The 16,766-nt window shown below is 45.9% G+C and overlaps 1 protein-coding gene across 1 annotated transcript in view; it reads right to left on the bottom strand.

Annotated features, from left to right (window-relative positions):
* Positions 1 to 16,766, bottom strand: part of LOC103188103 (dedicator of cytokinesis protein 2) — a 222,482-nt gene that overhangs the window by 28,014 nt on the left and 177,702 nt on the right. Inside the window, exons 33-36 of the mRNA XM_042343812.1 lie at positions 11,464 to 11,612; positions 9,922 to 10,007; positions 8,109 to 8,265; positions 2,791 to 2,831 (exon numbers count right to left, since the gene is read on the bottom strand). Of these exons, the coding sequence (XP_042199746.1) occupies positions 2,791 to 2,831; positions 8,109 to 8,265; positions 9,922 to 10,007; positions 11,464 to 11,612 (433 nt within the window). The remainder of the gene's footprint in view (positions 1 to 2,790; positions 2,832 to 8,108; positions 8,266 to 9,921; positions 10,008 to 11,463; positions 11,613 to 16,766) is intronic.

The raw sequence follows: 16,766 nt of genomic DNA, 5'->3' as shown, positions 1-16,766 counted from the left end.
TGCATAGTGATGGGGTCGGATGTTGAGTGAGGGAGAGGGGAGTGGGGCACGAGAATCGCTCACGAGTACGACCATGACAAGGTGACAGATAGTTGGAACAGGAAGTGATGTTAGCAGTGACCTTGGGACCCGAAAATGGGTCTGCCCTTCCACAACTAAGCCTTCAAGCATAACCTTCTATTCCTTTCTCCCTCATGTACCTATCGAGCTTCCCTTTCAATACATCTATGCTATTTGCCTCAACAACTCCTTGTGGTAGCAAGTTCCACTTTCCCACTACTCTCTGTGTGAAGAAATTTCTTCGAACTTCCCTATTTGATCTATTTGTGACTATTTTATATTGATGGCCCCTGGTTTTGGTCTCCTCTACAAGTGAAAACATCTTCCCTACGTCTACTCTATCAAAACCTTTCATCATTTTAAAGACCTCTATCAGGTTACCCCTTACCCTCTTCTTTTCAAGAGAATGATCTTTAACATGATCTTTAACATCCAACAGAACAGGCACAAATGGGGCCTCAGTTTAACATCTCATCCAGAGGACAGCGACTCTGCTAATGCAGCTCCACCCCCAATACAGAACTGAATGTCAGGCTAGACTGTGTGGCCTGAAAATCCCCAAAGTGGGGGCTTGAACCCACAATCTTCCGTCTCTGAGCTGAGATTGCTCCCGACTGAGTCAAACTGACACTCTGAGTGAGTTTGGGAATTGTTTCATTGAACGTCAGGGTTTGTCATTAATGTTGTAGCTGTGTCACCCTGAGCCTCACTTCAAGGCTGTAATCAAACATCGGGGCTCCGGCACATTGTGAGATATCCTTGGCGAATGCCTGCAGATCCTCATTAACATCCTAATGTCAAACTGCTCATCGCTGGGTATGAATCCTGAAGTGCCCTGGCGAGGCAGTGTGGGGCAGTGATAAGGAAACTTGCTCCACTCCTTCTCACCCTACACCCAGCGCACTCGGGTGACCTTCCTTTGCTAATTGTCACTTCTGACAGCCAGTGTGACTAATCAGTCAAACTGCGTGTTAGCAGATGTTCAGTGTTCGGTCGCTTGCTTGTAATGGGAATTAACAGCGCCACAACACTCAGATTTGATGAATAGCAGGACTGTGGGAGACCGGAGGGAGACATGCTATTTAGACTGGTGTTACTTGATGGTGAGACGACACGGTAGGGAGGAAATAACTCAAAGTCATTGGACAGTTAACTGTTTCTACGGTGTCTAGAATGGAATATGCCCTCTCGCTCCTGGGATGGACACATCCTGTTTACCCAATCCCAGAGAGTGTTAGGCTCAGGTTGGCAAGAGCCAAGGCTCAGGGAGAGAGACTGTGAGGGAGTAGGAAGTTTCTCCAGGTATGCTTGGCTGACATTGCTCCAGATATGGAATCAAAATTGGCCATTCACTTCACGGGGTGTGAAAGGGGTGGAGGGGTGGGGGTGAAGAAAAAGTGGTCAACATTAAATTTATAAAGTAATCCAGACTGATGGAGTGAGTATTGAGTCAGCCATTTCAGCAGGGGATTGTTATTTGGTGACGGAATTGATTTGAGGGGGTTATAAGCGAGAAAGAGAGAGAGAGAGAGAGAGAGAGAGACGTATCAGATTATTTATTCCGCTGGCCTTGGGACCAGCTAAATGGAACGTATGTGTTTTTTTCAATCTGGTTCCTCATTTTCCTGTAGCCAATACTGAACCATATGAGGCAGCATCGCTTAGTATAACATCCCAAACCTCTCAAAACACTTGATTGGGTAAGCCCTGGCAACATCCTTCAGATCAAATGTTAAACCAAGGTCCCATCTGTTTGTTCAGGTGGATGTTAAAGATCCCATGGCAATATTCAAAAAGAAAACAGTTTTTCTCTCCTGGTGTCCTGGCCAACCATCCCCCAGATACAATTGGTCGCTTACTCCATTGATGTTTGTGGGACACTGCTATGCGCAAATCAGCGGCTGCGAATTGCCCACAAAATACACAGTCAATACAATTTCTAATATATCCTGTGAAGCACTTTGCGATGCCTCGATGATTTGATAAGACCCTATATTAAATGCAAGGATTGTTATTATTGTTAAGTTGAGTGACCTGTAATTATGCTGCACACAGCAATACCCACCAACAGCCACCAGATGAACAAACAATACATACAAGGGGGGAAGACGGTTGGCCAGGGAACCAGGAGAAAGAAACCCACTTCCTCTTTTCCAACAGCGCTGTGGATCTCTAACAGAACAGGCAAATATGGTGGCTCGGTTTAACATCTCATCCGAAGGACAGCACCTCTGGCAACTTAAGGCTCAGCCACACCCCCATGTACGCACCTCCTGCCACACCTACACCTAATACTTTCAAAGCTGAATTTCAGGAATTGGCCCAAACATTGGCTACAAGATTGTTTATTAAGGCAAAAATACTCTTTTTTTGGACCGATGGTGTCAGCCTGGCTTAGTCACTAGTACTTTCGCTTCTGAGTCAGGTGTCGTGGGTTCATGCTCCCAAAAAGGGACTTTGAGCTCCCACAATCTCCAGTGCAGTCCTGGGAGAGCATTCATTTAGAGGCAAATGTGCCAGCCAATCTACACCAGTGACGTCCCTAAGTGAAATAATATAATAATAATCCTTGCAATTGATTCAGCGTCTTTCACATTAGGAGGATGTCTCAAGGAGATTCACCATGAAGGCTAGTGATTATATACTGTGTAGGGGAACGTGGCAGACAATCAACAGGCAAAACCAGACAAGGTTGTGTGACGGGTGGAGGCATCAGTCAGTTGTACTCACCGAATGTACATCTCCTCGCGGTCTATCTCTTTGTAGAAATTCTGCAGAAAAAAATACAAAAAATAAGAAATGCTTCATAACTAATGTTCGTAAATCCATCTTGAAACAATTAAAAATATCGCCCACAAAATATACAGTCAATTCACTTTACAGTATATCCTGTGAAACTCTTTGAGACAACGATATAAGGTGCTATATTAAATGCAAGGATTATTATTATATCTTTGCATTCGATAAAGCTGTTATAACATCAAAACAACAACAACCCAACAATAACTTTAATTTATATAGCACCCTTCATGCTGGGTAGTGTCTTGGAGTGCTTCTCTAAATGTAGTGACTGTGTATTTTGAATACAAACATGGCAGTCAATTTGCACACAATGACGTCCCACTAACTGTCATGATGAGAGTGACTGATTGTATCTGAGGGATTGTCGGCCAGGACACCGGGAGAGAGAAACTCCCTTCTCTTTTTCAATAGCACCGCAGGATTTTCAACATGCACCTGAATAGGGCACAGACGGTCTAACGTCTCAACCGAAGTATAACTCCCCCAGCACTGCACAGAGTCAGCCTATGTGTTCAAAGTTCCAACCTGTGAAAGCTTGAATCAAGAACCTTCTAACTCAAAGGTGAGAGCAATACCGACTGAGCCAGTCTGGCACATCTGACTCTGATGCACCTCTGTGTCAAATATTATCTATTCCCTGTGAAGCTTTGAGACTGTGATATGTCTGCCTGAGATCCAATTAAGGCAGGGAAGGAAATCCCAGGCAAACGCCCCCCTCCACCCCCCACAAAAGGCAAGAAGCTGTTCCCGACACAGAGCGGAGAGGACAGTGGGTGAGAGTCCTGTGATTACCATTGGTGTACTTTATCAAGGGATTGAGATACAATGAGAAAGCTCTGCTTCCCAAGAAGTCAATAAACAATTCCAAGTTTATAGGTGTTCAAAACCAATGAGGAGTTGTTTACAATATTCCTGAGACCTTTCGCTCTCACCCTTTCCCTCTCCTCTCTCTCATCTTCCTCGTCCTCCCCTCTCACCTTTCGCCCCTCCACCCATTTTTCTCTTGCCCTGTCTTAAAAATAATAATACTCACATTTGATGTAACCCGCCATCATGTCGTCAGAACATCTCAAAGTGCCTTTACACTGTAAAGTGTAGTGACTGTGTATTGTTGTGGCCAAAAGGTGGATGCTAAAGATTCCGTGGCGCTATTGGAAAAGAGAAGGAAGTTTCTCTCTCCCTGTGTCCAACAATCCACCCAAATAAAATTAGTCACTCACTCGATGGCTGTTTGCAGGACATTGCTGTGTGCAAACCGGCTGCTGCATTTCTCCCACATACATAGTGAATCCACTTTAATGTTTATCCTGTGAAGTGGTTTCAGACGTCTCAACAAAATGATTAGGGGCTATATCAAATGCAAGGATTATTATCATTATTATTATTGCTGTCAAGTGCACACATGAAGTGTTATATGGTAATAATAATCCTTGTGTTTGGTTCTTTTCAAGTGGAGAAGACGTCTCAGCACTTCACAGGATTTGCAATGCAACACAATGGATAGAGATTTACACTTACACAGCGCCTTTCAAGGCAGTAGCACATCTCAAAGTGCTTCAGTGAGCTTCACAAGCTGCAGATCATCCAAAACTCTGCAGCTCGTGGTCTCTCACGCACCAGGCTCCGTGACCCCATCACTCCCACCCTCACCCGACTCCACTGGCTCTCCATCCCCCAGAGGATCGAGTTCAAGATCCTCGTCCTCACCTTTAAGTCCATTCATGGCCTTGCCCCCTCCTACCTCTCTGACCTGCTGACTCCCTACCAACCTGCGCGCTCCCTCGTTCATCGGGCTCCGGTCTGCTCCATGTCTCCCGCCCGACCCGCCCTATCCTCGTTGGCCGGGCTTTCAGCCTATCTGCCCCCACACTCTGGAACGCCATCCCACGGTCCCTTCACCTCACTTCCTCCCTTGCCTCCTTCAAGGCCGGTCTCAAGACCCTTCTCTTCGATCGTGCTTTTGGTCTCCCTCCCACCTCTCTGCCTTCCCTCAGCCCTACAACACCCCTCCCCCATGCTCGGGCCCCGACCCCTGACTGTTCAGCGCTTTGGGATGTCCTCCCAACGTGAAAGGTGCTCTATAAATGCAATTTTGTTGTTGTTGTTGTTGTCTAGGCACCTGTGCTGGGGGTGGGAGCCAAAGCGGGTGTGTGAGCCAAAGGGGGCGCGTGGTGAGTCAAAAGATGATGGAAAGCGCGGTCAAGTGACATCTTGAGACATGCTATATTACAAAGTGAAGTGACCGTGTATTTGTAGGCAAATACGGCAGCCGATTTTTACACCACTTAACACCCTACAAGCAGCTGTGAATTGAAGTGAATGAGCGATTTTATCTGGGGGACTGTTGGCCAGGACACCAGGAGAGAGAAGCTCCCTTCCCTTTTCCAATAGCGCAGTGGGATCTTTGACAACTACCTGAACAGGCACAGATGTTTGGTTTAACGTCACATCCGAAGGACGGCACCTCGACAATGCAGCGCTCCCCACCCCAGCACTGAGCTGGAGACTCAGACTGGAGTGTGAATGGGGTGGTTCAATATTGTGGGTGTTATTNAAAAAACTGTAAGTTGCTTTAGGTATGAAATCTTGCTTCAAAACATTGCCCAATTGTGAAATATTAATGACTAGCTCATTAAAGTAGATCAATACCCTTTCGGGGGTGGGTGGGGGGAGTGCAGGCAGAAATGGATTTTCCCGTTCAACTCAATTTTCACAATGCGATTGATCGCCAGTGTTTCTGTCAGCAAAGCTTCACCTTGAGTTTCTGAATGAAAGATTAAATGAAGTGCCATGGGACTAATGCTTAGATACATGCCTTCCTGACATGAAAGGAGCTACATAATAATAAATAATAATAATCCTTGCATTGATGTAGCACCTTATCATGTCATTGAGTCATCTCAAAGCGCTTCACAGGAAGCTGTGGATTGACTGCGCATTTGTGAGCGAAACTTGGCAGCCTGTTTGCGAAGCGCACCGCAATGTCCCAAGGATATACATATAAACGTAAATATGTATTGTATTTACACAGCGTCCTTCCTGCAAGATAGCATCTCAAGGCATGGCACAGTGGCGAGGTTGGACATCGAGCGAGGAAGAAGTGGGGAAGTGACCATAGGCGTGGTCGTTGTTTTTTAGGTGAGATTTAAAGATAGATAAAGAGGGGGTGAGTGGGACAGAGGGTAGAGCCAGGGAGTTTCAGAGGTTAGGGATGTGGCAGCTCAAGACACAGCCGGTGATGGTGCTGGGGAGGAGGAGGGGCACGCGCAGTCGGCCTGTACTCTGTGAGGAAGCTGGGATTTGGCATCTTGTGTAGCGTATAAACACCAGCACCAACAAAGTGTTGCTCTATAATGTAACATTGCCTATAACATCGATAAGATCTTCACCGGAATTACTGTACAGTGTAATGATTGTAATTTACGCACAGCAATGACCCACAAACAGCCAGGAAGTGTAGCTGATTTTTAACCCTTTATAATTTTTCTCTTTATGAATAGTGCCACTGGATCTTTAACGTCCACCTGAACAGGCACAGGCGGGACTTCGGTTTAATGACTCATCTGAAGGATGGCGCCTCTGATAATCCATCCAGCACTGCGCTGGGGTATCAGTCTGGACTGTGAGCTCAAAGTTTCCGATGCGTGGCTCGAACCCACAACCTTCTGACTAGGAGGAGAGAGTATTGCTGACTCTGACAGGCTGACTCCATTATAACATGAGCAGACATCAACATACAGTTGTTAGGTCCAGTCGTACATCTCTGTGGTGGTGTCACAAGATCACAAGATTGAAGATGAGGAAGACCCTTCGACTCATCTGATCTCCAGAACACCCACCCTACCATCCCCCTATTATAGCATTGAGCTGCTTTTAAATGAGTCCAAGTGTCCTGGCCTCAACTCCCATTCCTACTAACCCTGTTCCAGTCATTAATTACCCTCTGGGTAAAGAAATACTTCCTGGTGTCTGTCCTGAAATTGCCCCTTTAAATCTCTAAACCTGTGTCCTGTTGTTCTACTATTTTGGTGCATTCAAAGTACTCGCCTTGGGTAACTTTCTCAATCCTATATAAAACCACCACCACCAACAGCAACTTGCATTACCGGGGTGACCATATTTTCTAAACCAAATCCAGGTATACACATATAAAAATTTGAACTCATCAAAATTCCTGATGCTGGCAGTTACTGGGGAAGTGTGTTGGATTTATGGCAGTGTTTTTCTGGACTTTTCAAATGCCCTCCTCGCGTAACTCCCCAATTCTACCATACATAAAATATAATTAATTCAGAACTCCACCACCCGATACTCACCCCCACAAAGCTCCAGACCCAATCACACGAGTCCTTGCCAGGCTGCACTGGCTCCCAATGTCCGAATGGATCGACTTCAAGAGGCTCTCTCTCATTTTCAAATCCTTTCGTGCCCTTGCATCGCCCAACCTTTCCGACTTGCTCACCCCCTACTCCACCACCCGCTGTCTCCGCTCGGCCGGCTCCGTCCTCCTGTTCATCCTTGAACCTCCACTCCACCATCGGCGGCCGTGCCTTCAGTCACTACACCCCAAAGCTCTGAAACTCTCTCCCCCAATCCCCTCCCCACCAGTCTAAAGACCTTCCTTTCTGATCGTGCTTCTGGTCACCTCCCCACCCCCTTTCCCCCTGGCTCGGGGTCAGACTCCGCTATAGTTAAGAGCTCTGGGACACTACCCCGCGTGAAGGGCACTGCATAAATGCAAGTTGTTGTATTTGTTGTTGTTGTACGTGTATATGTTTTAGAATTTTATTGTTCTTGCTCAGTTTGTTGCTGAACTCACCGCAGGGCAAATTTGACGAGGGACACAATACCTCATCCAGGGACTGTCTCTGAAAATCAGTGACATTGTCCCACCCTTTGGAACTCCATCCCACAGTCCCTACTCCTCGCCTCCCCCTCTTGCCTCCTTCAAGGCCCATGTCATGATCCTCCTCTTCAACTGTGCCTTTGGTCACCCTCCAACCCACACCCTCCCTGCCATCCATCCTTTCTGATCCCAAACGCCAGCTCGGGTCCAAATCCTTGACTGTCCAGCACCTTGGGACGTCCTCTTGACATGAAAGGTGCTATACCCATGATAGTTTGTTGTTGTCGTTGTTGTATGGTCACCCTAATTTATACAGCTCCCTTCACAGAGAAGCATCTCTGCACACTTAACAGTGGCAGAGCTTGATGCTGAGAGAGGGGAGGTGAAAGCAGGCACGTACCAGTAAGTTGACAGTGCAGCTCATGTTGTAGGCCTGCTTCTCATCATTCATTACATTTCTGTAGTCCAGCAGCCTCTCCAGTAGGCCTGTTACCAGGGCGACAAAGCTTTCCCCTAGCTTTGCCAGGGTCGTGTATTTTCTACAGTGCTCCAGGATGCTGGCGAGAAGGAAGAGAATGAGATATACACAGATGGTACAGCAGCAACAGTAACAACTTACATTTATAAGCATCCATCATGCAGGGTAGTGTCCCAGACGCTGATACAGGCCATTTGGCCCAACTAGTCCATATCAGTGTCTATACAAGTCTGCTCCCTTCTCCTTCATGTGTATATTTCTCTTAAATACTATCTGCTTCAACCTACTGGCCTGATCTGTGCCTCTTCAAGTGGATGTTAAAAATGCAAGCCAAAGCCCTAAACAGTATGTGCTAAGTGGAAAGCTTGACAAACGATGCTCTCAACGGGCAAACTATGCAGATTTAGATGGTTAGACTTCGGTGGTTAGCGAATAATACAAATTCTGGGGTTCCCTAAGCCTTGGCTTTTGCCAACCTGCACGTAATACAACTTTTTAATACAAAAAAGCTGACATGTATAAGTTGTATCAGAATTAATGGGGATGAAATTCAGTGAATTTGCAATAAATGTAACGATGGCCACTTTTTTTAATACAATTTCTGAATCTCACAAATAATAATAATTTGGATACTCAATCCACGACTGTTTGTAGGACACTGCTGTGCGCAATTGGCTGCAGCGTTTTGTCCACAATATGTACAGTCAATTCACTTTACAGTATACTCTGTGAAGTGCTTTGAGACGTCTTGAAGATGTGATAAGGGGCTACATCAAAGGCAATGATAATTATTAATATTATTATTATTATCTCCGACTGATTCTGCTTGACAGCTTTCTCAACAACAATGCACATTTACATGGGGTAGTGTCTCGGAGTGCTTAACAGTGGTTGAGCCTGACGCCGAGCCTGGTGGAGGGAGAAGGTGACCATAGGCATGGTTGAAAAGGAATGTCTTCAGTCAAGACCTAAAAAAGGAGGAGGGAGCAAGGCGAAGGGTTGAGGGAAATAGTTCCAAAGTTTCAGGGCATGGTGGCTGAATGCGCAACTGCCGATGGTGGAGTGGAGGGTATGAGGGACGTGCAGGAGACCATAACCAGCCGAGCAAAGGCGACAGATGGTGGAGTGGGGAATAAGCAGGCCAGAAAAGTAGGGAGGTGACAGGGCATTAAGCGATTTGTAGACAAGTTGAGGAGCTTAAAGTCGATCCATTCTGGGATAATAAATAATAAACTAAATCCTTGCATTTGATATAGCGCCTTATCACATTGGTGAGACTTCTCAAAGTACTCCACAGGATTTCCTGTAAAGTGGAATGACTGTCTATTTTGTGGGCAAAATGCAGCACAGCAGTGTCCCACAAACAGCCATGGAGTGAGTGACCAATTTTATTTTGGGGATTGTTGGCCAGAACATTGGGAGAGAGAAGCTCCCTACTCTTTTTAAATAGTGCTAAGGGATCTTTAACGTCCATCTGAACAGGCAGATGGGACCTTGGTTTAACATCTCATCTAAAGGACAGCACTTTCAACAATGCAACAACCCCCAGCACTGCACTGAAGTGTTAGTTTAGACCAGGTAATGCCAAGTCCCAACGTGGGGCTTGAACCCATTGGCTCAGAGGTGTGAGTGTTACCCACTGAGCCAGGCTGTTGGGGAAACAGTGAAGTCTGGCAATGTCTGTTACGACTCTGAGATATAACAAACATGACCAAAGCCTGGAGATGAGACTCACATCTTTTCAAAGAGCATCTTGTACTGTTCATCTCCTCTACCTCCTTCCACTTCGTGGTCCAATCGTTTAATAATTTCATCTTCAAACTGCAAACAGAAAAGACAGAGAGGAAGAAATCCTGAGTGGAATTCACCAGTTTGTCTGAGGTCTACTGTGCCAAAAAAAACAATAACACAATTACAATTTACATTTACATTTACACAGCGCCTTTTACACTGACAGGACAGCGCAGACTGCTTCACAACTGTCACCCCAATTTTGTAATATGTGGATGAATGTGGCAGTCAATTTGCTCATAACAACGTCCCACAATCAGCCATGAAGTGAATGACCAATTTTCTCTGGGGGATTGTCAGCCAGGATTCCGAGAGGGAGAAACTCTCTTCTCCTTTTGAATAACGCCGCGAGATCTTCAATGTCCATCTGAACAGGCGCAGACAAGACCTTAGTTTAATGTCTCATCTGAAAGATGGCACCTCTGACGATGCACTGCATTGGATTGTCAGCCTAGACTGTGAGCTCAAAGTCCTAAGGTGGGGGCTTTGACCCATCAATTTCTGACTCAGAGTGGAGAGTGATAGCGACTGAACCAGGATAAAATGGAGGGAGGGAGAGAGGGAAAATGGGATGGATTGATGAGTGGTGGGGAGGATGGATAACGGATGGCAATTTCACCCAGTGTCCCTCAGCGTGTGGATGTGTTGCTCATCTAAAATCTGACAGGCAGCAATTAGACAGCATGAAAAACACCCCAACAAACACTAATCCCAGAAATTATATTTGCAAATGCAAATCAATAATGAATGAGAACAATTAACATTTAAATTATGCAGCAACGATCTCTCAAAGAAATGCCCATAATATTTATTCCTCTAATTGGTCGTCCAAATGACACGGAGACATGAAAGCGTTACACAGATGCAATTTGAGTTAATGGCTGCAATTGCTCCTAATAAAAGCGTAATTAAACTACTGCTCTCTTTATTGCTGCTCACATTCCTTCCATTTGGTAGGTTTTTAATCTCACGATTTCAAATTCGGCAAAACAAATCAAAAATAAACTCAGTGAGTTTATGTGATGCTACTGGAAACCATCCTCCAGGTAAAATTGGTCACTCACTTCATGGCTGTTTTATTTTTGAGACGTTGTTCTGTGCAACTTGGCTGCCCAGTTCACCTATTAAATACACAGTCCCAGCTTGGATCAGTCGGTAGCACTCTGGCTCTTAGGTCAGAGGTTGTGGGCTCAAGGCCACTTTGAGCTCACACGATCTCGGCTGGTGCTCCAGTGCAGGACTTGGGGGAGTGCTTCATTGTTGCAGGTGCTGTTATCTCGAAGCTCCGACATGTGGCTTGAAACTACAACCTTCTGACTCAGAGGCAAGAGGACAACCAACTGAGCCAGGCTGACACTTGAATTACTCCGTAGACTGTGGCATGGACAGGCAATTGATTAACATGTGGATTGTGGCATTGATGTGGGATCAATTAACAAGTAGATCATGACACACATGATGCCATTCTCTGGGTTCTCTCGCTTACCATTCTGAAGTTTCCCTGGAACTGGAACTCGCACTGCATCATGTCAAAGAAAATGGGTATGGTGGACTTGCGGAGCTCTGTCTCAGGGACCAGTGTCATCTCCAGGATGGGCCCCACCAGTGACGGGATGAAGCGGAACTTGTTCTGACCTGCAGAGGGTCCAAGCAAGCACAGCACATTAGGATCAGGCATAGACAAGAAGCTCTTGCAATGCGGTGTCAGCCTAGTCCAGTGGTGGTCAACCTTTTTGGTTGCCTAAGAAAATAAATGCTTCTTGCTTGAATATTTCTTGATTTATGTATTGATATATGTATTTATTTTATTGGCCAAACAAAACAAAAGGCTGACCACCAATCGCCTAGGCTGTGAGCTTAAAACCCCGAAGTGGGGCTTGAATAAAAATGTGCACAATAAATCATATTTATACAGTGCCTTTCATGTCGGGAAGTTGTTCCAAGGCACTGGACAGTTGAAGGTTTATACCCAAGGGGATTGGAATTGAACCCATAGGTTTGTGACTCAGAAGCGAGAGCGCTACCGAGTCATCCAGGCTGAATCCTAAGAATAATGACTGAATGTTGAACACCCTGACTGCCTCTCCAGTTCTTATCCATCTCTCATTAATTTTCCAGGTCGGAACCTTTGGTTGTACCTTTAATTAATGGAAGAGGCGATAATTGGAGTATCATTCCGAAGGATTTGGCTCGTAAATTATCTTCACTTGGTAGAGAATCAACAGGGAATTAAAGCCAATGATAACCATGAGGAACATGCCTGAATTTAACAAGCTGCAGTTAATTGAAAACAGCCACTGAACTGTCCAGTAATTTAGACAAATAATCTCCTGTCTTTCTTACCATTGAATACGATTAAACCTGCACAATTGTAGACTCCGACCAGCTGGTGCTGGCTTTGGTGTCAGCCTGGCTCAGTTGGTAACACGGTAGCCTCTTGTGGGTTCAAGCCCCACTTCAGGACTTTCAACTTGCACAGTCTCGGGGGAGTGCCGCACTGTCAGAGGTGCTGTCGCTTGAATAAGATGTCTTGATAAGAGGGCTCATCTGTGCCTGTTCACTCGATCCATGATCGTTTGTGGGGCACTGTTATCTGCAATTGGCTGCCTCGTTTTGCCCATAAAATATACAGTCAATTCACTTTACAGTATATTCTGTGAAGCACTTTGAGACATGATAAGGTGCTATGTCAAATCAAGGATTATTATCTTTAGGACCTCTGACAATGCAGTGTACCCCGAAACTCCGCATAGGAATGTCAGTTGGTACAGTGAGCTCAAAGTCCCCAAAATACGTGAAGCTAAATGGCCAATTTTACAGTGCAGAAGAAGCCCATCTTGCCCTGAACCGGCTGCAATCTATGCATCCGGTTTGACCCCCAGGTGTCATTCCTCCCCCACATCTGGTCCCTGACCAGGATCACCTTCTTCCAGCCCCACCACATTGTTGCCTCCGACTGTACCTTACCCCAAATGCAGCCGAAACCCTTGTGCATGCGCTTGTCACCTCTCACCTGGGTTACTCAAATGCACTCCTCGCTGCTCTCCCCAGCTCCACTATTCAAAAAACTCCAGCTCATTCAGAACTCTGCTGCCCGCATACTGACTTGGACTAAACTCTGTACCCACATCTCACCAGTTCTGGTCAGGCTCCACTGGCTCCCCATCACCGAACAGATCGACTTCAAGATCCTGACACTCGTGTTCAAATCCTTTCACTCCCTGGCACTTCCATACTTCTCCGACCTCCTCATTCCCCAATCCACTACCCAGTGCCTCCGCTCAACTGGCACCGGCTCCTTCTCGCCCCTCGCACCCTCTGCCCCATCATCAGAGGTCGCGCTTTCAGCCACTATACTCCAAAACTCTGGAACACTCTCCTTCAATCCCTCCGCCTTGCCCCCTCTCCCCTTTTTCAAGTCCTGCCAGAAAACCTTCCTCTTCGACTGCACTTACAGCCACCTCCCCCACCCCCCACCCGGCTCAAAGTCAGGCTCTGCCACTTTTAAGCTCTCTGAGACGCCACCCTGCGTGGAGAGCGTTATGTAAGTGCAAGTTGTTGTTGTACCCTGTAGCTTATTCCTTTTTAGCTGTGTTCTAATGTGTTCTCAAACTGCGATGAACAAGGTTTCCCAAATGTCCTGAAGGTTAATTAAGGTTGTGATGAATATCGGGAAATGTTGCAAGACTGGGCTGCAGGATCAGGGAAACAGTGGAAATTTGCAAAGCCTTCTCCATCACGAACCAAGAGAAAAGCAGCCCTGAGGCAAATCATTTATTCATCTTTTTAAAACTTTTCTCTCTCTCTCCACTGACCCTGGGGTTTACCCTTTGAATGCAAATGCTTTCACAGTAATAGGAGGCATATCTGCCCTCCGAACCACCCTCTGCCAGTTTATTGAAGCACAGTAGCTCTTTTTATGACAATAATATAACAACAATAATCCTAGAGTTTGACACGATGCCCACTTTGTGCACAGTGAAGCACTGCAAACAGCCTTGAAGTGAATGAGTCATTGTGGAGTCCTGTAGCTCAGTGGTTAGCGCACTCACCTTGCAAGTGAGAGACCTGGGTTTGATTCCCATCAGGGTGAAATATTGGGCAAGTTTCCTTACTCCACAAGACTCTGTTTACCTAGCAGTAAGTAGGAACCTGATTGTTAGTCGATTGGCGGATCGCTTTTCTGGGGGTAATAATTCCTTCAAAGAATAATAATAATAATCAACAATAAGTTGGTCACTCAATCCACAAATGTTTGTGGGACACAACTTCCACACCTTCAAGAGTGAGGTTGATAGATTTTTGATAGGTATCAAGGGATCTGGGGAGAAAGCAGGAAATTGGAATTGAAAAGGTTAGTTGAGGTACAGATCAGCCATGATCTAATTAAATGGCGGAACAGACTCCAAGGACTGAATGGCCTCTTCCTGTTCCTATGTTCCTATGAAACTGCTGTGCGCAATTGGCTGTTTCGTTTCACCCACAAAATATACAGTCAATTCACTTTACAGTATATTCTGTGAAGCGCTTTGAAACGTCTTGAAGACGTGATATCAAATGCAAGGATTATTATTGTTATATCTGTATTGACCAGGACACAAGGAAAGAGAAACTCTCTTCCCTTGTCAAGTAGCGCCGCAGGATCTTTAACGTCCACCTGAACAAGCAACAACAACAACTTGCATTTACACATCACCCTTCACGTGAGATAATGTCTCAGAGAGCTTAACAGTGATGAAGCACAATGATGAGTCGGGGGGTGGTTGACCATAAACCTTCTTGTTCCATGGTCGAAGAGGGTCTTCAGGTGTGATCTGAAAAATGGGGAAGGAGGGGGCAAGATGGAGGGTTTGAGGGAGAGAGTTCCAAAGTTTCAGAGCGTAGTGGCTGAAAGTGCGGCCACTGATAGTGGAGTGGAGGATACGATGAAAGTCTCATCCAAAGGACAGCACCTCTAACAATGCAGAACAACCCCAGCACTGCATTGGAGTGTCAGCTTAGGTGATTTGAGTTCAAAGTCCCAATGTGGAGGGAGGCTTAAATCCACAATCTTCAGTCTCAGAGGTGAGAGCACTATTGACTGAGCCAGGCTGACACTGTGCATTTTGTGGGTGGATGCAACAGCTAATTTGCACTATCTTGTCAGCCTCTCTGTTAGTCTCTTCATCACGGTTAGGCTCTGTGCTCTGAGCTTAACTTGCTGAGCATTATTATTGCAGTCTTTGACTGTAATCTTTAATGACGTGCAATTATTTTTTTTGCTCTGTACAATTTATGAAAAATGCGCTCAAATAATTTAAGGAGCAGAGAATAGGGACGGGATTGATGTGACTTGAAGTTGAATCAACTGGTTTGGTCTTGTTAGATTCACAGTGCTGGTGACATCCCAAAACGCTGCCCCCCCATCCTCCACCCTCTACCCTCGCCCGAATCTCTTTTTTGCCGTCTTCCCCTCTATCCTGGATTCCCAGCCTCTTCCACTACTACTTCCTTCCTCCCACCTTCCTTCCCCCTCCTTCTCTTCTTCGCCTTCATCTTCTCCCACTCTTCTATTCCCCTCCCCCTCTCTTTTCCTTCCTATTCCTCCGCTCGTCCCCAGTCATCCTCCCCTCCACTGCCACTGCCTTCCTTCTCCCATGCCCTGCCCTCCCTCTCCCTTCATCCTCCCTTCCTCTCCCCTCTCTTCCTCTCTCCCCTCTCTTTTCTCTCTCTCTCTGCCCTCTCTTCTTCGCCTCACTTTTCTCTCCCCTACCTTCCTACCCACTCTCTTCCTCCCCTCTCCCAGGCTGGGTTGCTCACAGTCCGAACCACACTGCAGTAAACACATTACTGCACTCTCAAGGACAATCACACTCATCAAGCAGCTAACAAATTGAAGGAGACTGGAGAACCCTAGTTTAAATTGCTAACGATTTCTTATTACAGAGCAGGATTAATCGCTCAAAGGAGAGCAAATATTTTTCTTTCTCGGACTAGGTGGAGCAATGAGAAGGAGTGACTGTTCACTGTCTCCATCCCTATTCTCAACCCCTCCTCCCCTCCCCACTCTCCCCCTGTAGCACATTTGTTTATTTTGAATTGTAGTTTCACTGATCTGACTCGACGGCACTTTCCAGATCTTAACAGGGGAATCAGTCGCTTGATCCCAGTCATGTTATAATCATCATAATCCTCACATTTGATACATAGGGACTCTCAGAGTACTTCACAGGATTTTACTGTAAAGTGTAATGACTGTGTGTTTTGGAAATGGTGAAGGTGAATATGGCAGCTAAATTGCGCATAGCAATGTCCCACAAACAGCCATGAAGTGAATCTGGGGGATTATCGACCAGGACACTGGGAGAGAGAAACTCCCTTCTCTTTTTGAATAGTGCCGTGGAATCTTTAACGCCCACCTAAATGGGCGCCTTGTTTTAATGTCTCACCTCTGACAATATCAAATGCAAGGATTATTATATTATTATTCCCCCAACATAAACTCCTGGTTCCTCCCAAGCCTTGGCCAATTTGTGCCTGATACTCTCCAGGGTTAGGTGAGTAGGGTGCATCCCTCCAGGATTGAAAACCCAGGCACATGTAGAACTCTCAGTCATTTGGGTTTGGAGACTCTTAAGTGGAAAGATTGATGTTTGGGTGGGTCAGATACAAGATCACAAGATCAGCTTGGTCCTCCCATCACATAATTATGTTACTTTTTAAATGGATCCCAGTGCCCTGGCCTCAACTCCACTTCCTGGTAACCCTGTTCCATTTATTGGTTACCATCTGGTTAATTCTTCCTGGTGT

This window comes from Callorhinchus milii, unplaced genomic scaffold (genome assembly GCF_018977255.1).
Source record: "Callorhinchus milii isolate IMCB2004 unplaced genomic scaffold, IMCB_Cmil_1.0 Scaffold1, whole genome shotgun sequence".
NCBI classification, from domain to species: domain Eukaryota; kingdom Metazoa; phylum Chordata; class Chondrichthyes; order Chimaeriformes; family Callorhinchidae; genus Callorhinchus; species Callorhinchus milii.
The sequence above is the reverse complement of the archived record's forward strand: the minus strand, read 5'-3'. Positions and strand labels throughout refer to the sequence as shown.